Source organism: Aptenodytes forsteri, unplaced genomic scaffold (genome assembly GCF_000699145.1).
Source record: "Aptenodytes forsteri isolate BGI_AS27 unplaced genomic scaffold, ASM69914v1 Scaffold597, whole genome shotgun sequence".
In the NCBI taxonomy this organism is placed as follows: Eukaryota; Metazoa; Chordata; class Aves; order Sphenisciformes; family Spheniscidae; genus Aptenodytes; species Aptenodytes forsteri.
Window position 1 is genome coordinate 105,583 of NW_008795489.1, and position 23,655 is coordinate 129,237.

The following is a 23,655-nucleotide window of genomic DNA, read 5'->3' on the forward strand; positions in this document are numbered from 1 at the left end:
TTTAATACTTGAAATAATAGAATAATAATAAATTGTAATGGAAAGTAAAACAAGAAGAGAAATATCTAGAGAGAAACAAAAACCCAGGGGAAAGAAAACCAAAAAGAAGTGATGCAACTGCTCACCACCTGCCAACCGATGCCCAGTCAGTCCCTGAGCAGCGATCGCTGCCCCCCAGCCAACTCCCCCCGGCTTATATCCTGAACATGATGTCACATGGTATGGAATATCCCTGTGGCCAGTTTGGGTCAGCTGTCCTGGCTGTGCCCCCTCCCAGCTTCTTGTGCACCTCCTCGCTGGCAGAGGATGGGAAGCTGAAAAGTCCTTGACTTAGTATAAGCACTGCTTAGCGACAACTAAAACATGGGTGTGTTATCACATTACTCCCATGCTAAATCCAAAACACAGCACTATACCAGCTACTAGGAAGAAAATCAACTCCATCCCAGCCGACACCAGGACAACCATCTATTTCAGTATTGTGTATACCTGTGACAAAATGTAATGGAACCTTGTTTTTTAATTACAACCAAGCAACGGGTATGACCTGCAGTACTGCTGCTGGCAAAGGTGTACTGGAAGGAGAAAAGGCCTCATTGCATGTAAAGGCAATCTCTTGGAGTGCTTGATATTGCAGGTTATCTCCTGTTTTGCAGATCAAAAAAACATTTAATAAATAAGTATACATAGGTTGTTTTGTTGGGTTTTTTTGGAAGGCATTTGATTGTTTGCTTTTTTAAGAATAACCAAAGCCATTTCACTGAAAAAAACTTAGTTTCCTTATAATGAATTAAATTGCAAAATGGCCATTCAGCAATCGCATTCCATGACACTGACCAATGTTCATAAATGTCAGAGGCAGATTTTACAACCTCAGAAACTTGGTTTGTATTCCAAACCTCCACCCTTCACTGAGCTGCTCACAACGGCAGTATGTGAGTTTTTGCTCAGGCTTGCTTGCATGGAGCTTGCTGGAGTGTTAGAGGGTAAACAGCGTGAAAAGACGACAAGAGGAGCAGAAGTAAAACTAACAAGATCACGGTTACTTAGGCCAATAACTAGAACATCTTTGAACATCATGTATTCTCTTTCTCGTTTGCTTTTCTGGGTTTTCCGTTTTGTTTTAAACGTGAATATCAGGTCTATCTGGTCACTGCTCTGTCTAGCTGCATAATTAGCTGATTTGTTTTGGCAGTGCAGGCAGAGCGCTATGCTGTAAAAAGGATGGTAAGACTGGAGCGTGCAGTGTGTAAATTGGGAAACTTTGAAGAAATGTTAAAATTACACTGCATCTCCTTAAATACTGTGGAAGGCAAACGGCTAGCAGAGAGATCTGGATACAAGCTGAATAATGAAAAAAATGGGGATTTCTGAGTATACTTGGTATAAAGAGGAGAAACCTGCAAGAGCTGCATTTTATTTCTGGTAGGGAAAGGTGTTTTTGTGTGTGAAGTATGAAATTTTGTTTTGAAAGATAATGGTAAAACTGAATATTGAATTTCCTAGCTGAGCATTCTCCTTCCTATGCGCTCATTAGCGCAGGGCTCCTAAGGTGTGTCACCCTGTAAAAGGGGAATCATAATAAATACACATGGGGAAAGGTGTAAGCAGGCTTGTGGAAGATTACGTCTTTAATTTCTTAAAATATTTTGTGTTGTGTGCATTGTATTTTCAATTAATTGATGTTTTAGATAGATAAATTGATACGATGAATCCAGTTAATAAAATTAATAACATAACAATTCAATAATCACACTAATACAATTTTCAGTGTGTATTTTTGAGCGTGTACATGAATGTCTCCTGTATCTGCTCAGGAATCAAAACTGTTCAGCCCACATGTTGGAAGTGCAGATTAACTTCCATCCTCTGCTGGAAAGAATTTAAACCTGTAGATTTACTTTGCATAGCACTTCTGGCATGGATACTTTCTATAACAGTATCACCTCTCGGAGGTGTACTGCTTTGACAGAGCAAAAAAGTGAGAACTCCTCCCCGGTCTAGTGGTTGCCTTCCCTGGGAAGAAGTTTTTGGTTCCTTCTCTAGTTTTATTTGTTTAGGGAAAGAGAATGTCAGCGTGTACCTCGCTTCAGGAGACACAGTATGGCTTGGGGGGTAATGAATTTCCTTGAGAGGTGGGAGATCCTGGGCTCAGCTGCCCACAGATAGGTGAGGAAAGTCGAATGGATTTTCCTAGGCATTGGTGAGAGCTCTAGGTATTGAGCTGTTTTGCAAAAGGGGATGTGCGTGACATGACCTTAATTACTTATCATGTTGCTCTGTTGTGAATTTGATCTTTCTTTTTCCTTTGCTTTTCTAAAAAGTGTCTGAAATATATTTTAATCCTTTTTCATCAAAGTATATGTAAAAATGAATACAATGATAATTTTGATTTGAACATCAATTTGTCAGTTTCTTGTTATTTTCACAACAAATACAAGTTATTAATATATTTTTAAAATAAATAAATATTTTAATTAGATTTAATTACATTTTGAAGAAAATTATTTACACTTCCACTTATTTTAAAGGGTTGAAATCTCAGTACTTATTTTTATACTCAAATAAATATAGGCTTTGGAGCCAAAGATCAGCCATAAATAGTTGTAAATGGGAATAATAATTTAATTTGACATATTTATGCTATCTCGATTACTTGTTCTTGCATTAGAATCTTGTACATCTCTGTAGATACGAGGTGTATAAATATTCAGTCATGTATTCTTTTTCACTCATTATGTAGAAGTACAAAGTCTGCATGTATAATCCATCAACTTGTTTCATACCTATCTATAGTTCTTTTACACTTTTTCACATCTCTGATTTTTCCCTTCATGAATTTGAAGACTACGTCTTTTTTTCTCAGTTTAAACATAATGCCCAGTCTTGCCTGCAGTGACCTTTTTCAAGAAATGATACACCAAATTCTAGTAAATGAAAATTCATGTTTGAAGCTGCTTGTCTGAAAGTACTGTATCTTTCTACAGTTATACGCACAAAGCCAGTTTTACCTCTGATTATCAGAATGAAATTGTCAGTAGTAGTATGTATGTCAAATACCAGAAATCTCGGTGTCTTACGTGAACCAAGTTGGTGGTCCTAGTCTTGGTTTTTTTGTCAGAGGTATTCACCTCAAAAAACTAATTGTCCCAACTCATTTGGTGGTCACAGGCCAGTATCCTCACCAAATCCCATGACTGAGGTCTATCAATAGCTGCTGAGCAATGTCTTCCCCATCATCTCCTTCTCTGAAGATAAGTAGAGAAAATGGACTTTTCCTCATCAGCAGAAACTTTAAAGATTACACTGATAACTGAGAGATTGAATTGGTTAAAAAAAAAATCGATTAAAGAAGAATATTAGGTGATATTGTTTGGTTTTCTTGGTTTTGCGAGGGGGTGTGGGTTAAGTTACCTTCCTTTTCACATGACACTTTGTTGAGAAGAATTACAGAAGGCTTCTCCCAATTTAAGCCTCTGAATTTTTACATAGTATGGAGGCATCCTAAATGTCATGTTTCTAAATGGCACTCTTAAAATTACTGTCACTACAAAATTCTTAATTAATGTGAGTGTTCCAACGTGAGATATGAGATTATTTTGCAGCTGAAATATTTTTAGATCTGTCTCTTTCAGACTTTTTCTCATGCCTGTAAAGTGGTCATTTCTAATTTGAGAGTGTGAATGCGTATTTTACAGTGATCCACTACAGAAGTTTGCTGACACTTAAAGAATCAGTATGTGGCAATTTGCAATTGGTTTAAGGGTTGGTGATATGAAACTGAAACAAATCAGTTAGAGTCCCTACACAAAATGTTGTCTGATACTGAGAGGCTATGGTCTAACAGTTTGAACAAGGGGGGATAAACTTGTGGAAGATACAGTACTTGTGCTGTGACACATGTTGATGCAGAAGCAGTCTTGGTGATCTGAAATATATCTGTGTTGATCAGCATACAGGTCAGCATAGACAGATTCAACTTTTTCCAGGAGAAAACTCCTTTGTGAGTCCTGACTCTTCATCAGCGCTTTTTCCTAGCTGGTACCTATCTGGACAGGAGCACTACCCTGCTTTTTCACCGCGGAATGGGGCTGAAGAAAGGAGGAACTGTGTAGAGATGGGGTAGTGCAAAACCAGTATTAGAGCTCCACTGACAGTGGTGCACTGTTCTTGCCCAAGGTTAAGTGGAGGTCAGGCTTTAATTCTTTCTACTGTAGTTTAATAAGTTTCTCTGGAGGAAAAGCAACTGCAAACATCAGATGTATTTAAGCGCTTGTGGTAGGGGATTATTGGCTAAAACCACAGAGACTCATTATTAAATAATATTGCCATATTATATAAATTTCTCTTTGTCCTTTCCTTCCTCCCGTTCCATATGCAATGAGGGCAACATTACTCCTGTACCTTTATTTCTCAGAAATCTGAGACTTAATTTGTTAATGCATGTAAAATTCTATAAAAACTTTAGACAGAAGGTATTGCATGCATACCAAGAATTAAAAATCTTTTGATGAAATAGTCACTGCTTAAATATTAGTTGAATTTATTGAAAATATACATATATATATAAGTGTAATGTTAATTAGTTAATTTTATAGTCACTTTCCATAGACAGGACTGTCATTTTCTTTTCTACTAATCAAGCCTTTGAAGCGCTCAGGCTTTAAACTTAACCAAATGCTGTAACCAAAGCCTTTTGAAAGTAGTAAATTGCTGTTCATTGGCTTCATTGGGTTCTGATCAGGTCCCCCGAGAGCTGTATTTATCTAATCATCTGCCTTGTGCATAGAATCACAACTGAGCAACAAACTGTAAATCTCCACTGCTAAGTGTGTTTAGTTATCAGATAAAACTCACGAAATTTGTTTGAAATTGTACAAGTTTGTAATTTTTAGATACATTCTATGGCTATATAAAAAAGAAGACTCAGTATTGCTGAATTTTCTTAATCTCTTTTTGAATTCTTTTTCTGCAACCAGGTAGGAAGTTGCATCAATGTTTAAAAAATAACAGCAAGGCACAAAAATTGGATTTCTAAGTATATATGGCTAACCTTGAAGTGAAGGGCCTCAGTATTAGTCTGAAATCAAATGAAGATTTCTGTTGGTCTGAAAACTTCATTATTATTTTATTTTTTTAATCACTTTTAGTCTGAATTGGAATGAAACCATTAAGCTGGAAGATTCCCAGGTCCAGCACTGCTCATAATTTGGGCAGGGAAACGGACTTTCTAGAACATCAGCCCCTGTCTCATCCCAGACTGACCAGTCTCAGGCAGGTAGAGAAAGCCCTTCTGCTGCTTCAGCAGGTTACCTAGCTAAGTCAGTGAAAGTTCATTAAGCTTGATATGTTTTAAATTAAAAAAGAATAGCAAATATTGATGAAATTTTTACCTGAGAAAGTGTCACAGGCTTCTATTTAGTAATATTTCTGCCCTTCAACCTCAGCACTTGAACTGTAGGAGATGCTGTTAGTAGTCTACTGTAGCATGTAATTTACAATCGAAAGGGGTGAGCCATGAAAGGGTCTCTGTTTCAGCCTTGCAAGATTCCTCATTTGTGTTTACTTAACATAAGCTAAAAGCTGTCAGAGTGGAAATAGAGGAGAATAAAGAATATAAATCAACAATTTCAGGAGAATAGTTTATCTTTTAAAAACAAAACAAAAAACCAAACTCAACCTTTTGTCTTCCTAAAGCTTTGCAAAATTAAGTACATTCAGATGAGGAAAGTTTTATCCATGCAGAAGGACAACACAACTGCAGAAGTAACCTGTTTACTGGCCAATGTAAAGAAGTGACAGTTCACTAGTCATTTTAATGCATTTGTATTAATGTGTTCACACAGATAGGTTACAGTAAATTCTAAGTTTGGAAATTTTAAAATAAAAAAATTGCTGCTGAGCCAAAATCACAGAAGCACTGCACAATAGATTTGCAACATTTAAACAGAATTTGTTCCATGGAGGATGTTGAATGCAATATTCCTTGTTAAAATAGAAGGAATTTAATCTTTAATTTGTATGCCTTTTTCCCAGAAGCAGCATGTTTTCCTCTAGGTGTGTGTATGTGTAAGAGAGACAGACGGGCAGAATGAAATGGATAGCTGGGCAGAAGGCAATATCCTCACTTTCATGCTGTGAAAAAAAATGGTTATGATTTTTCAGAAAGTTTTCAAGCACAGACACCTGTGCAATCATGAAAAGAATTTGGGTCCCCTGAAGAAAACCCTCCCTTCTTCATCCTCCCATCCTTTCCAGTAAGGAATCAGTATTTACCTGATAAATACTCATCCCAGTAATTATCTGCAAGTTGCAGATGTTTTCAGGCATGTCTAGCTTTGCTCTCTCTTACCAAAAGAATTATACAGTTGCACAGCAAGAGAAAGATGGCATTTTCTATGAGAATCAAATTCTGACATGGAAAATATCAAGTTTAGTGCTTGTTACAGTACACTGTAAAAAAGTTTCAAATTACTGTTATTTCTACTAAGATTGTTTTGTTCTATATAGGACATTGATTTCTCTGTTAGGTGAACTGATGATCCATGAAAGCAAAAGAAATAAAGCTGTGTTTGAAGGTGAGATAAAAAAAAGTCAGTGTTCATTTCACTGAGCATCTGCTAATCAATCAAAATATTTAAATAAAAAGGAGGCAAGTTTTCCATGGAAAGCTTGTGAAAATTTTTTACAGTTCTTGATTCTCTGAATGTGTAGAGTGAAATCATGTCTCAGAGGCATCAGGTTTGGTTTGAAAGATATTTTACAAGCAATTTGAATGAATATCTTTTTCAAAGACCTTCTACTTTATAACGTGGCTGATGAGTATTTGTGACTGAATTTCATGAAGTTTTGCTGATGTGTTTTGCTCTTTTTTATTAAATAATCAGACTTCTATGATCTTTCTGGACACTTAATCTTAAGCAAAGCCCTGACTGCTCTGTAGCCTCAAGTCACAGCACCCAGTGCCTTAGAGATGCTGTTCATTCACTCTGCTGTGTGGTTTGTGAGACAGCTGACAACTTCTGCTGGGTCAATCTGGGTGTACTGTAAGGATAATCATATATCAAACTACACTGAGACTGCTGTGTCAATGGGCAGCAACCAGGAAATTATTAAAGAAAGCAAATTTGAATGACTTTTTACACAGTTGTATATACAGCAAATTATGCAGCAAATTAACTAATTTAGAGCTGAAATTTCCTTCTTTAAGACTCAGTTTTCTTTGGGTTGGATTTATAAAGTGGAAAATAAAATGCCTGTTACAATTCATAGTGCCTTACATTTTAAGCTTAGTACAAATATTGATTAATTAATACTAAATAGTTCGTTATCGCTGCTTGGATAGGCACTCATTTTGAACAGACTGTTCATCCTATCCAGGATAGCCTGTGGCAATGAATAAACCACCAAAGCTTCAGCGCCATGTTCCAGAGCTGTAAAAAACACCGTGTTATTACCGTAAGTTTTGAAATTACAGTAGATAAATTATGAGTGAAAAGATCACTGAAACAGGGCTATGAATCTAACTAGTTTTACTTGAGAATACCAAAGTAATAATTAGTGATTTTTTTTAATTTCTGTATAAAATAGTTATTTAAAATTTAGGAAAATATGCCTTAAAACTCTTTTTTTATACTTTTGTAGTACTTGAAGACTTTTTTCACCTAGAGCTATTAAACCTCCAAGTCATTTAGAAGCATATAAAAAGTTTCAGGAATAGCTCAGTGTGGTGCGGTGCTGAGCTCTGTACTTTCAGTTAATGGCAGCTAGCAGTAGCTGTACTGAGTTACCTTCAGAGGAGCAGTAAGCTCGATAGCTGTTTGCTGTGGGACTAAGATCAGTTCTTGTTTCTCATTATGTGCTCTGAAAGATCTCATTACTCCCAGGCTCTTTTTTTTTTTCCTCATTCTGGAAAATTTTGTGTCATAGGCCTATCTCTTCCTTGCTTTTTGTCAGTATTTTATAATACCTTATATAAATCTGGAACTCTGAGATTGTAAGTTTTAAATTTATAACCATCCTCACTGGGGGTGGGTGGGGTGGGGATGGTAGCAAAAATAAACAAATAATGCTAAAAGTAGTTTGAAACAAAGGCCTACCTCTGTGTCTCAATAACAGCTTCTTGCACTGTCTCATGAAGCTTTTCAGCTCGCTCGTGGTTACATGAATAGTAGGATGTTCTGAACTGGTAGGCAAGGAACGCATTGTATTACTTTCTCTACACAGGTCACAGAAGGGCAATACAGGGAGTTGCATCTAGTTTTTCTCACCTGAAAGAAAAATATCATATAACATGGCCAAGAGAATGGCATTTGGAAACATTTTCCTAAAAGAAAATGTCTGATTCATTTCTAAATGAAAAATCAATCACAGTATAATAAGAGTTTTTCTTACTAACTAATCAGCTTATACTATATTGTGGACTAAAATCGAAATACAAAACTAGTACAATCTCATAGTCCTTAGCACTCAATCTTATTTTATTACGGAAGCCCTAATGCTACCACTTTTGCTGATATTCAACATCAGGAACTCCAGTGTGCTTTGCATAATCGCAGTACGTAACGATCCTTTAAACCGCGGATTACTGCAGGATCAAAACACCTGGTTCTGTATTATATTTTATGTTGGCTGGGTGGCTGCTTGTTGTGCGGCTTTGGTTAGCCTTCGTTGCATAACTGTTCCCTGCGCTGGTGAAACGTAAAGGTCAATCTGAAATCAAGCAATGCTTTGCTTAGGAGTGAGCCACACACACAAGTACGCCTCTTGTGATTATTTCCTAGTTGTTTTCCACTCATTTTCAGGATTCCTTGGAGACTTTTATTCTTCCAGAACAGTTTTGTGAAATATTTTAGTCGATAGCATTATAAAAGTGTTTGTGGTAATTGTACCTGTAGATCATAGTAGCAGTGATATATGAATTAAGTGGTTCCTTCTATATGGTAATTCTAGATTACTGAAAAGGAATCTAGCACAGCAAGAGGCCTATTATGTGAATTTAAAAAGGTAAGAGAAATAGGGAAGTTTTTGCCAGATATGGTACCAATAGGGTGAATACCATCACATCCTAAGCAAAAATACATACAGCCTAGATAAAACTGAATATTTATAGCACTTAGTATTCACATTTATTGTACGATTGAAAATGTGTAAGCCATAAATCACATTATGGTACACAGGGAATTACTTATAAAGTCTATTTCATGCGATTTCTGAGTACCAGTTAAAGGTGCTTTGCCATCTACTCTCTCAAATGATAGTCAAGACTAATCTCTGTAGGTTTATCTTGGAATAAAGAATTTTAAACCTGGGAATTCTCATGCCACTCTCAATCCTATGCTACTCTTCCTTTAGTGTGTTTTACAGATGCAGTTAATTATTTATATTCTCAGATAAGGAATTTGTAAACTCAGACGTATTGTCACGGATAAACGTGAAACAACGGGAATTTATAAACCTGGATCATTTGGTGAATACAAGAAACAATCTCCGAAACCTAATGTAATCCATATGCTCTGTGCAAGTCTAGCAAAAACTAAACTTGTGGTTCTGAAATGTTTTGTGGCCAGTTAAACTACTACTATTGTTGATTGCCATGAACCTTTACCAAGATGAGGGTATTTGTTGCATGCCAGGAGACTGGTGCTAGTATCATGGAAGTGGCCTGGAAGTCAATGCTGGAGTGGTGTGCTGGTGGCATGTCCATCACATGTCCACCTTGTGGGGCCCCACTGCGACAGAGGGCCGGAGCAGGGAGATAGTTGTGGAGCCATTGCTGCCTCTAGTCTTCTAGAAAGTCTAATGAGTCTATGGGGAACTGTTGTTGACTGGTTTCTGTGCCTCTCCAAATCAAGTTTAGTTGAACAGATCATGTTCTCAAGCAGAACAAGAGGTCATGCATTGGGTTCAGGCTTTCCCAAGTTCAGTTTCAGTTCTTTTATTGAACAAGAATAACTTTCTTTGACAAATTAACATTTAGAAGTTATCATAATTTTCTTAAAATCTGTTGGGTATGTACTACCATCCCCTGGAAATCTTCCATCAGGATAGATATATGTTCTATGTAACAGGTGGGTTTACTCACCATTTCTATAATAGATACTAAAGTTACGAGTCTGGCTCTCTACCATCTGTATCAAGCACTGTTAGCAGTATTCCGCCAGTGTTAGAGGGGAGCATTTAGATACTTCTGGAGCAAAATGGTGAAATGCAGTACCCGTCTCATACTATGTAAGTGGCAGCTATTATTGTCCAGACTTCTTAGCTAGCTCTGAAAGAAGATAGACTATGAGGTTGTAAAAATGCATGAAAGTTCAATTCAGGTTGTAAAAGTGGATGGAGGTTTTGATGTTATCTAATTTTTGTTTCTGTTTTTTGCTTTCAGTGCTTTTTTTCTCTTCCTGTAATTTTATTCCAGCACTGTAATGGTATGAGTACATTCACAAAGAGGTACTTACATTTAATACGTTATCTGTTAGATATTTGGGTTTCCATTTGGATAGAAGCCTTAAAAAATATTGCATTGCTAAAGCACTTCTGATTGGCACCAGACATCAGTTTTATTTATATAAACCCACTAACAGGTTTTGACAGCAGTCTTGATAAGTCTAGGGAGTACCACACATGCACACCTTTCAGATATGCCATGGAGTGATAAGCCATAGTACTGTCTTTATCCTAGATGCGTATTCTTGAGAAGGAAGGCACATAATGAAATGTATTAATTACTTTGTCTTCTCTACTGACTGTGAATATATTGAATAAGTTAAAACAATGAGAGTTTTCTTAGCATTAACAAAATGTTTAAGTATCTTGAGGTGAAGTTGGCGGCATGATAGAGACCATTTTTCTAAGTGTGTTTTACCACAATACATCAACCATTCTGTTTCTTCCTCTCTTTTTTAGGTTTTACTGGGACTTAATCATGCTCATAATGATGGTTGGAAACCTTGTCATTATACCAGTTGGAATCACATTCTTCACAGAACAAACAACAACACCATGGATTATTTTCAATGTGGCATCAGACACTGTTTTTCTATTGGACTTGATCATGAATTTTAGAACTGGGACTGTAAATGAAGACAGCTCTGAAATAATACTGGACCCTAAAATCATCAAGATGAATTACTTAAAAAGCTGGTTTGTGGTTGACTTCATCTCATCAATACCAGTGGATTATATCTTTCTCATTGTAGAAAAAGGAATGGATTCGGAGGTTTACAAGACAGCAAGAGCACTTCGTATTGTGAGATTTACAAAAATCCTCAGCCTGTTACGTTTATTACGCCTTTCAAGACTGATTAGATACATACACCAGTGGGAAGAGGTAAGACTTACATGGTTATAACATCATTTGCTAAGATCTTATTCCTACAAAAAACTAGTCAGGTCTCTCTGAAGAGTGACACAAGAACCAGAATGGAATAAAGAGTTTTTACTCACCAATTAGTGTAATTACATATAGGTGCTAGTAGAAAAGCCTTTTTTGAAAAAAAAGCACAGAGTAACCATCTTCTCTCTGCTAAAAACAGACACCATAATATGTTTGGGACCATGACCACAATAAGCATGGATGGGCTCCTATTGAGAGTATTAGAAATTTTGGCAACCACCTAAATCTGCATTTAAGTTTGGTGTCTAGCACTTAAACTTATGAAGTTAATACTTGTGTAATCACAGAGAACTTAAAATACATGTTCATATTTTTCTATTTCAGGAGAAATTGAAACAATTTATAATTGAGTAGATTTCCTAGAATGCTCATTGTTTGAAGGCTGTATGTAGGCTGAATATATCAAATACTGACCTTCTTTATAAAAAAATACGAGTCACTGCCTTCTAAACTGTCAACTCCACTATTTCCAGACGTGACCTTATGCTGCCTGCCAATTTGGCATGGTGACATTTCCAGGAAATTATGGCATTCCCTAATTTGGCATGCTTATGGCTAGGAAGTGTTTAATGCTTTGGCACATACCACCATGATTCAGTCATTTCATTTCTTGCCTGTCACCATTTCTGTAGGTCTAAATAGCGTAATATATTTTAAAAGGAAGTGCTAAAAACGTGAAAAATAACTGCTGTTTTCTAAACCTTTCTTGCAGCAAATGTAATGAGAATTATTTTGTAAAGCATTTTCGTGGAAGCACTATTAAAATAGATTTGCATAAATTTATTTACCTACTTTGATGAAGATTTATTGAATTAAATGAATATTGAAGGATTATTTGGTACCATTTCTGGTGCTTTTTCTGCTGGTTATCTTCAGTATTATATTCACTTTCTGGTTTCACAGAAACCTAAATACGAAGCCATCTGACAAATAAAGTCAGATTATATTTAAAAATGGCATGATGCTGGATGATACTAAGTATCAAAAGTCTAATAAATTTATAGTTTCTCAAAAAGCTGCTGAAATAGGTAATTATTTTTTATTACTGTATTTTGTAAGTTCTACTTCTTTTTGCCTCCCTGTAATGCAGTGTAACTATGTTTTTGACACAGAAATAGAGCACTGCAGTTTTATACTCAAATTTAACTAAGGCAAATGATTAAGCATATTTTGTAGTTCTACCATAAAGCTGTGCTTTTGTCTCCACTGTGCTTTACAGAGAGACAACCTTCTGAAATCCGTTCAGTGACATTATTTTCTGCAGCTTGAGTTAATAGCTTGCCACTATGAAGCCCTATTAAGCAGAGAAATGAATACCTTCCCCCCCCACCCCCTTCCGTCTGTTGTCAAAGATAAATCAGATATTCTAAGTCAAAAATAATTGAATCGTCCACTGAGTGGGACTAGAAGTGACCAGAGGATGTGGTCCAAACCAGCAATAGCTGGTGTTTGGTCCATTTAATCTTTAGCTAATGGCTGCTTGATTGCAGCTTCACCTTTGTTTCCACTGGTAAAACTTGTGAAATATTTCTTGTATGATACTTTATTTGACAAGTATTGAAAAATAAGTGGAGTCCATCTTTTTGTGTTTGATAACACATTATAGTGCTCCCTGGATGTTCTCAGGAAGGTGAAAGAGGGTCTGAAGGGGTTTTTTGGGTCTTTTTTTGAGCCTGCAATAAAGCAGCAAGAAGCTCATTGGCTGCTTTTAAAAAAGATTTCTGATGGCTGTGAGAACATGCGGGAACAGTGATAAATATGTAGACTGAATCAGGTTCTGATAAATCCCAAAATGAAACGTGTGCAAGAAAAAAGTTCCTTTTTTTTTTTGTTTAGCATTTTACAGATATCGGAAATTAAGGCGGTCATGGATTTTCATATTTGGCTTTTGTTATCACAGTAGTTGATTATTACTTTGGATGTAGCTTGTGAAACTCTTCTGCACGGTGATAAACTACCACTTTGGAGAAATTGTGTGTTATAGCATTGTAATGTTTTAAAACAAAAAAACTGGGTAGGGATGAACTTTGCCAAATTAGGAAACAATAGTTGGATGATCCCATAGGGGTAGTCAGTGAGACCTTTGCTGCCGATATTAATCTTTTCTGTATCGTGTGTGCTCGTTGGCTGCTTTTAAAAAAGATTTCTGATGGCTGTGAGAACATGCGGGAACAGTGATAAATATGTAGACTGAATCAGGTTCTGATAAATCCCAAAATGAAACGTGTGCAAGAAAAAAGTTCTTTTTTTTTTTTGTTTAGCATTTTACAGATATCGGAAATTAAGGCGGTCATGGATTTTCATATTTGGCTTTTGTTATCACAGTAGTTGATTATTACTTTGGATGTAGCTGCTGTGAGAACATGCGGGAACAGTGATAAATATGTAGACTGAATCAGGTTCTGATAAATCCCAAAATGAAACGTGTGCAAGAAAAAAGTTCTTTTTTTTTTTTGTTTAGCATTTTACAGATATCGGAAATTAAGGCGGTCATGGATTTTCATATTTGGCTTTTGTTATCACAGTAGTTGATTATTACTTTGGATGTAGCTTGTGAAACTCTTCTGCACGGTGATAAACTACCACTTTGGAGAAATTGTGTGTTATAGCATTGTAATGTTTTAAAACAAAAAAACTGGGTAGGGATGAACTTTGCCAAATTAGGAAACAATAGTTGGATGATCCCATAGGGGTAGTCAGTGAGACCTTTGCTGCCGATATTAATCTTTTCTGTATCGTGTGTGTTTGCACATGCACAAGAGGGAGCAACTGTTAACTAATTTTTGTGGAGCCTTTTTCTGTGTGGTTAAAGGGATTTAATAGTTTTTGCATATGGGCTGACATGTTGGTTTTAAATGTGGTGCAGATAAATCTGAAATACTATGTATTTGGGTCCAGAATAATGAGCATTATGTCAAAAATATTGAGAGGACAGTCAGCAAACTCATTCTTCATAACCTGCCAAGAGGATAATTAATGGAAAACTGATTGATGAACAAACCAGGTTGTATAATAAGGCTGTTAGCCCATTAAGGTATTTATATGTCCTCCAAGAGAAAAGGCAGGTTGAAATGGTTTGAGCTTTTTTTACTATCTTTTTTTACTATCACATACCTGGACTTTAGTTGATCGGTATCCTGAACTTTAAGATGAGTAGGCAAAAATTTAGAAGATTTTTATATGATACTGGTGAAACACAGTTCCTTTTCTTTATTTCTTTCCACATCATTTAAAAAAATTAAATCAAGATCAAGCTGCTAACAGCCACATAGAATAATGTTGAGATAAATAATGTATGCTTTGCAGAAGCTTTCTCCTTAACTGTTATGAGGGAACAGAGCTATAGCCTGTGGTGCAGTATATATGAAATCTGATTGATACATTCATATCAGTCTGATGTTAATAGCTTATCCAAATGACTGACTCAGTGGAAATGGGAAGAAACACTTTAACAAAGGGACAGAAGATATGTTGGCAGGAATTAATTTACTGAATTTGCAATTCACATTGTCCTAAAACTGCTTTTTAGCTACAATATCTAATATTCCAGTCCTTTAAAGCTCAGATGTTGATAAATAGATCATATACTTACTTAAACAAAATTATATACTGTAACATGCAAGAAAAAATTTGTTATTTAAATTGGTGATTGCAGAAATTATAGTTTTGCAGTAATTTCTGACAGTGGGCTTGTTTTGGATTTTTTTTTTTTTTTAGCATAGGTTCCTAAAAATACCGAACAGGATGTACTGGACCTAACTCTTATTTACTTTAACTTATTTTATGAGACTGCCTAAGCTGCTGACCCCTAAACATTTTACATAGGTTTGCATGCAACTAGTAAGTTATTCTTAGTTAAATATGCTCATAGATAACGGAACAATTAAAAGATATGAACAATCAGGCATAAATACATTGTTACATATCAAATGGTGTTTTGCTTTACATTTGTCTATGATATAAATTTACTGATTGTTTCAAATGACAGTATTTTCCAAAAGCTGCTTATAAACCAGACTTTAATAGCTTTGCTTACAGCTATTCTAATCACAGGACAAGACCTAGTAGATATATGAGTAAATAGAAGTGGTACTTCTAAAACTGTACCCTAAGTCTTTCTTGTTCTGAGATGTCTGATTATGTAGAATTAGAACCAGTTTTAAAATGACTGAATGCTTATTGCAAGATGTGCAATAGGTTATGTTTTGCAAAAAATCATCTAGTAAAATATGTAATAGATTGCAGGCATGTCTTATTTTGGTTTGACTTGTACTGAAGTCTTGTTTTCAATTTGCCAAACCTTTTCAAGGTTCATGAACCTCGATAAGTGTTGATATCCATTCTAGCTGTTGCTAAAGCTCAGGTGTTTAATGAAACATATTTCTGAGCATATCACACAGACGTGTCTTATTCTACTTTTTACTGTTCTATTTCTAATAATCACAGTAATGCTGATCCAGAAAAGCCCATAAATACAAGCTTGCTTGAATGCTAAGGCTTACTAAAGTGCTTAAAAATTAAGTTAAGTGTGTAAGAGCTTTGCCAAATCAGGTCCTACATTAACAATTTCATCTGTTGCTTCCACGCTACCAACCCTAATTATCACAGATCACCACTAGGTGTCCTCTCCTTGTTGTTCTGCTTGTTGCCAACAGTACAAAACCACGTATTTTGTGTATATGATGTTGAGTCATTATTGTTGCCTAAATAAAAATATTGTAAAAGAACACTTGTGTTACCTGGACAACAGAAGACAACACTTACTTCACTAGCCTGCTGTTTCTGTGGTAGGTATACAGGTGAGTTTTGTCCCCTATAGAAAATCGAATCCCTTTTTCTTTCTCCTACAGCCAGATGAGAAGTCAAGGTTTTTTGTCTCTCCTTTTGATCACTGGCTGGGGAATTGTGTGGGAAGGGAGAGATGATGAGTTAGGTGGGTACTTGGTAGTGTTGGCTGGAAACATGTCTTTACTGACTGGATTATTAATTTTATTTTAACAGGACTGTGTCTACAAGACACGGAATTTTCCTGTCAATGATGGTATTATACATTTTAATTTACTTGTTAAATTAATGGTCCCATGGAAACGGGAGGTGACATAACATTTTTTTTTTCTTTCTTTTCATTTAGTTTTAATTCCTGTCCTCCAAGGAGATAGTTTAAAATATCTTTTTCTGGGCCCTGTAAAGTTGTATCAATTAGTGAAGTACTGCAAATAAGCATACAAGTACAGGTTAAATGGCATTTTTAAAGTAAATTAGCTTAAAGTGGGACATGCTTTTTTATTGCCTATTACAGATGCATGAATCAAATATGAGTTGTCTAGCTCATAGGGAGTGAGGGGAGGAAATTTGTTAAATAACTCTGTGGGAAAGAAGATGTAGGAGAGCCCACCTTCTCTTACTGGCACAAAGTCTGTGAATTCTGCAACAAAGCCTCTGTAATGATGCCTTCCTACCATTAAGAAGATTGAAGTAGGAGAAAATCCCTATTTTCTGCCAGTTTCTACAGGAAGGAAACAGAAAAGCAAGTTTTGCATTCTTTTGGAAAGTTGTGCTTGGAAAATGCCTCTTATGTATAAATTAGTGAATCTGTGTCCTCCCACATAAAGACTATGGCTGGGGGCAGGTTGTGTGGATCGATGAGAAATATCAAAACCTGAGCTGTTTGGCACTTTTTTGGTTTTTTTTCCCTAAGAAGTGTTCCCTAGCAGGACTAAGTAAATATGCAAACCAGTTATTCATGTTGTTGTTTAGTGTGCAGATACTGGCTTGCATATGTACATCTTACACAGCTGACTTCCATTTTGCACTGGGCTGTATCTCAGACACCTGCGAGGTTTGCTTAGGGCTTCCTCCTTGTTCTGTAGTCTCCCCTACCAGATGAAGCTGTTGTCATGCGTGCTTGACGTGTGCTGACCAGCTCCACCCCTTTTGTAATCTAGAGGGGAAAAAAACCATGCTGTTTGCTTGCAGTTTGAATTACAAAACCTAAGACTGCTCCTTGCAGTCTTCAACATAGCTATGGTAGAAGATGAGTTCTCTAGCTTCGTCAGAGCAGAGGATTGTTCAGCCCAGTTCCCCAGAGTGAATGCATTCTGTTTGTGCCTGGGAGTGCTGGCTGTCAGTTCATTACTGGGTAGGATTTGCATTGCTGGTATTCCTCCCTAATTCAATTGGGATGTTGGCTAATGGATAGTCTGTCTCTATGACAGCAGTTGAGAGCAAGGTATTTTATCTGCGGACTCTGATCCTATAGAGCCAGAACCCTGACTACTAGCCTTTTTCTTTTCCCACTTAAAATCAGAGAGTGTAAAGGCAGTTTCTTTGATACTGTTGAGGCTGTTGATACTATGTCTTGATAGTGTAGTTCTAGTTTACTAAATATAATTTGCTTATATGGGTAGAACTGAAATGATAGAAAAGATACATAAATAATATGTAAATTCCAAAAGAAAGCATTATATAATATGAAAGAACACGTGAATCGAAACATTTTCGTAAGAGCAAAAATCAGTCTCGTAATAGATAGATATGCAAGCCGCAGTGCTGTTAAATAATATTTTTTCTTCTCTTGTCATGTAACTTACAAGGCTATTGTCTGTGTTTTGCTAAACAGAGCACCTAATACAATCTTTACTAAATTGGTAGTGTTCCAAATGGGAAATTACAATAGATCTCATTTCATGTAAACATTTTTGTTTACAGGGAACTATCCATATTTTAACATTAGATGGGTAAATTTTGCTCAGTTGTTCCAGTGCTTTTTCATTTATTTCAATGAAAATTATTTATTCAAGAAAAGTATGTAACATTGCAGCTAAAGCATATATCCATGAAATACCACTGACGTAGATGATGGAGCATACTCTCAAGTTTTTATTTTTCACTCTTTTAAATTCTGTACAACAGTAAGAAAATACACATAACTGATAGCAACAATTAGAAGGCATTATGATCCATGGTCTCCTAATAATAGAATAGTAACTGCCGAAAAAGAACAGCACATTTGTAGAGCATGCAATTAGTGAAATGCAAGGAAGACATAGATTATTCTGTTTTCTAATTTCCTACTTTATGATCTACGCATAATCACTTTCATGGAAAGAATAATCCATCCCCCTACAGAGTAAATAGGAAGTGTTATGAGTGTAAAGTTTCTCGCTTCGTCTTTTTACCACCTTTTTAGGACTGTGCAAACTGAGCTGCCTTTCTTGTGTGCTTACGCCAAGAGAGTAATTGTATGGGGATGATGTTTTCCCTGGGAGATGAACTGTGTGGAACATAGCCTGAGATAAATTTCCCTGAACTCAAATGTTGGAAGATAATGTTTTCTTCTTTATAAGGGTTTTGTCTGCTTCTATGGTAATGGGCCTGTTGCTGGGAGTCTTGGCTGTAGACCCGAGAAGGGGGGGTTCACCCTTGCAGTAGCATTTCTAGGTGATGCTAGTCAATCAGTTTTGAAAATGATCAGAACTGCATCAGCCTGTCTTTGACACTGAAATGTAATTCTTTTTTAGAAGAATTTTTTAATACCTAATTTGTTGTTCATTATTTTTTAAGCCATTCTGGAGACAATTCGTTGTCTTGCACACATTACTCCTGGCTGCAGATTTGGAAAAAAGCCTCTTGTTCTTCCACCCTAAGCTTTTAACACAAGCAGAAAGCCCGCCTTGCTTTCACAGGGTAATGGTCTGATGGGTATACCCCATGTCAGGCAAGGGGGGAGGTCGGGGATGTTTAGTCCGCTTGCGAGATAGAGCTGCTGGCCGCTCACCAGGTCATTCCGCTCCCTCCCTGGAGCTGAAGAGCCGTTGGAGAAGGTGATGACGGCCAAAGAGCTGTTTGGGCAGCTCCTGGTCTGTATCGTGGTTCACTGTTCGGACACTGCGATATTGCAGTGAGTGCACATGTTACAAGCTGCCTTTGGTTCCCGCAGTGATAAGACAGAAGGGGAACCCGTAAATTGGATTTTTCAGTTTTTTCCAATGTATTTTAACAAGAATGACAATTTTAGGCTTTGTTCTTTGCAGGCTAAGCACAATCCATTCACATATGTCTGCATTTTCAGCTTTGTATTAATAATGACCAGTTCAGAATTACTGTTTACACTTCTAAATTACTCAGCAACGGTAATTTAACTAAAAGATATTCTCAGCTTGTCCCTAATGCCTTGTAAGATCCTTCCCCTCTGTGTTTGTTTGCAGAATACCAACAGATCTTTGCATGTAAGGAAGCCACTTGAATAAATATCTTAGATTTGCGCACAGATTTTAAGTTGTCTTGGTATTCTCTTTATGTCGCTGCTAGGGCAAGTCATCTTTAGAGATTGTTAGGGATACGTTATGGCCATTTTATGCCATACTTACTTTTAAAATAAATTTTTAGAAGGCAAATTTGAAGCTGGGTTGCTAGTCTACATGGTAAAATATGCCCAGTTATTAGTTGAAATGGGAGACTTATAAGCCACTGTAATAATATTTAATACATTATTTATTTATTTATTTACTTACTTATTAAAGAAAGCAACAAGATGTCCTTACAGGGCATCATGACTAATTGAAAGCTGAGGAACAAGTTATACAGGAAAAATACATCAGAAAAGTGTATGGGTAGGAGCTGTGTATGAACAATTTTAACCTTTTCTTAACATTCAGCCACAAGGGGCATTTCATTTTTAAACTAAGTGATCATGTATTAAAGGGTGGAAAGGTAATTCATTAGATTTCAAGTTGATATAATTCTATGTTCTACTTTAAGGAGAAAGTTGTCAGTTGCTGTGAACAGCTTTTTAAATTAAAACAACCAAAGCCCACCACCGTAGTCTCTCATTCTCTTATGCGGAGAACAGTGTGCTGGTGAATTTTGTGGGATTTTGTGGGAGAGCATTGCCTCAGTTATCTCAGAAAGGTCTGAGAGGTAGAAAAGGGAGATATCTGGAGAACTTGTGCTGGGCTGTGCTGGGTAGACCATCCGTGCACTGTTGCCTTTATTTATTCTCCCAGTCTGTCATGTTCCTTAGCTCATCTGGGCATTTTATCGTATAAGACTAGGACTGAAATGATACAAAATTCACCGCATATCAATGGGTTGAGGATCATGTTTGGATTTTGATCAAATTTGACTACCTTCTAATACAATAAAATACCTGGGACACTACTTGTTTAAGTAAGTTTCTGTTGTTATGGCTCCCATTGAGGACAATGGAATAGTAGTTTAATAGTTAATTAGGAACAATAGTTAATTCTGCTTTATAAGGATAAAATGGTCTGAATTAACCACTTAGGGAGTAAGATGCAATTGTATAAACCTATTTAGAGAGGGCTGAGGAACTGAGATGGCAGTGTAAAAAGGCTTTTCCAGCTCCAAGTTATATTTAATGAATTATTTCTAACCTGAATCTCATGGAGTTTATTCCAAATAACCATGACATTATCCAACATGCCTAATGTATGATTTAAATATAGTTGTGACCTGAAAAGAACTGGAAAATAACCTAATTCAGAGACTGTCAGAGCTGTGCTCCTTGCTTCCAAGCAGAACTGAAGGCTGTGATTGAACTGTTAGGCTCTCCTCACCCTACTGCACTGGGAACATGCTCTCTTTTTCAGCGTTTTCATCTTTCTTAACCCAGACGTGTGCTTTGCCATAGCCTTTCCATGTGTCTAGGCTCATAGTGTTTTCCTCCGTGTTACATATTGTTATCTTAAAACAGCTCTTTTTTTCCAGCCTCTCTGCTTTCAGAACCAATAGCAACAAGCTTGACTGTACATCTGCTTACCTTGATATGGTGCCTTGTAGTTGCACTGCCTTTCTTTCCAGTAAATATTGCAGCTTGTTATTGATCTGGCAGAAACTGCTGCCATGCAGTGTATTCGGTGTCATTTCAACCATGGTTTTGTGTGACAAAATGGTATGCAACATTGGAGATCCTGCTTTGTGTTCAAGTGGGTGCTCCTAGGTGGGGAACTGTAACAGTAGAGCCCTGTATAGCATGTGTATGTTCTCCCTGTATATACATGGGAGAAACCATCAGTAAAAAGCTGAAAGCGACTGAATGGCTAATTACGGTATAACCGCTGTAATCTTTGCCAGAGCCATGGGCCTTGTACAATTGGGCTGCCTGTAGAAGAGAGGAAAGATGTGAGTGTCAAAAAAAGAAAAAAAGTGAGCAACTAATGGTAATTCAAACAAATGTGCATGTATGTATTTATGTGACTGTCTCCAAGTGTGAAGGTTCCTAACAGCATCTCTGTACCTCTGAACAGAAACCAAAGAAAATGGTCCTATCTACAATTTTTCTCTCTCCAGATTAATTCTCCATACATTGTATGCTCAGTTTACCTTAAGTGACTGGCAATATTCAAAGGCTCATGACAAACAATCTTTTATCTCCACTAAAAAAACTTTCACTGCTGAGTTGATGCTTCTGTTCATACTTTTAAGATAGTTGCATACAAGATTTATGGCCAAAACCTGAACCTGGAGAGAGAATATTGCTGTGCGTAATTTAAAGTGAATCTGTTTTTAAGAGTACCTTCCTGTGGGATTGCCAAAGCACATTATTGAAAAAGGTGTAGTAGTTTTCTTCAGGATGATCAATTCTTCCCTCAGCCAAAGACATGAATTATATCTTAATCTGTCTCAAAAATGAGTGGGTATCCCACATAAGAATTGCTTTGCAGATGGGGAAATTTCATGTCAGACATGTTTCAACAAGGAAATGGAAAAAAAAAATGCAACTAAAATGTAATTTCAACAGGCAAGGGGTAACTTCTAGAACGGCTGCATTGTTTTTATCACCAAGAAGTTCTAAGATATTGAACCCAAACAAGTAACTTACATTTTCCTTGCAGAGACTTTCCGATGAACTAAGTGAAACACTGGTTTTCCTTCAGCATCAATCATATAAACACTCTTTTTCCCATCACTTATTTATTTTGCCCATGGCAAAAACAAACTATACCATAGGTTGTATATGGTATATACAAACCATGTGGTTTTCTCTTTGTCCTTTTTATTATGTGACAATTTTAGTAACTTAGCCTTAGGTGGATTTTTATTTATATTTCTGTTAATGTTTGCATATCATATATAGGTATGTTTATTGATCTTTTAAAAATAGTTTTAAAAAAATCAGTCTGTTTGTTAGGGCTCTTAATTGGAATACTAACTGCCAGGCACTGGAAATGAAGGTGTCAAAATACTTTGCATGGATAGAATTAATCAACACTATAACTTTTTTGAAAAGTAAATCCATTAAGAGATAGCTTATTTTTAAAATAATTATAAAACAAGTTCCAGTGGAACTTTACATGCTTTCTTCCTTTTCGTTTAACCTTCCCATTGTTATTCCCATGGAAGCTAGCGGAAGTAAAATTAACCGACACCAAGATTTTTACATATACTATTTTTCTGTTTGTAACATAATTGATTGACTCACTAGTTCTTGTCAACTCTTGTTTAACAGTTAAGTAAGTTTATATTTGAGGTAGAAGCATTTTTTTTTAACCTCAGCAGGGTGTTTAGAATTGGTAGCATTTGACAGGAGCTATACTGGATGCTTTCCTGTGACACAGCAATTTCCACGCTGTCTGCTTCAGCCAATTACTGGTGCTCTTCAAGGTGAGAAAGTAATTTTGACAACTTTGGATCTTGCCTTTGGGAAACTCTTTCTCCCTCTTTTTAGATATGTATGGATCCTTTGTGTAAAGTGAGCAAGGTCTGAATACCAGCTGAAGACGTAACCTCTTTAGCTACGTGGTAATTTTAAAACTACACGTGTCTGTGTTGAACAACCTAGTTAGAGCTAAGAATTTAAAATTTTTGTGACGGTACAGAGGCATAAATTTTGGGCATTATTTGTTACAGAGATATGTGAACATCTTTTTATTTGACCTCTCAGCTATTTTAAGATGCTTCATCTAGTGAATCAGTTTCTTTCTCATATTTTTGAACAGACAATGAAAGAAAGATAATTAAATATTTGGTTTAGGAATTCAACACTGAAATGCAAAAGGAAGCAGCTAGAATTAAAATTTTTAGTTCTGTGTTAATGCAGAATTTTGTTCCTCTCCTCATGTAAACAGTTTTGAAACTTACAGCCCCACATGAGTCATGACCATGGTCCTATGGATTTCCTTCCACTGTCTCTAAAAGTTTTTCTCTGATGTGAAGAATATCATGATGCTCTTTAGAAGTAGTGACTATCTCATTCAGAATTAGAAAATTTAGCCCAGTAGTGGATTGTCATCTGAGCA

The 23,655-nt window shown here is 36.4% G+C and overlaps 1 protein-coding gene across 1 annotated transcript in view; it reads left to right on the forward strand.

Moving 5' to 3' along the window:
- The first annotated feature begins 10,912 nt into the window (after nt 1-10,912).
- HCN1 (hyperpolarization activated cyclic nucleotide gated potassium channel 1) overlaps nt 10,913-23,655 on the forward strand; it is a 188,783-nt gene continuing 176,040 nt past the window's right edge. Inside the window, exon 1 of the mRNA XM_019472621.1 lies at nt 10,913-11,329. Coding sequence (XP_019328166.1) covers nt 10,925-11,329 — 405 coding nt within the window. The 5' untranslated portion in view covers nt 10,913-10,924. The remainder of the gene's footprint in view (nt 11,330-23,655) is intronic.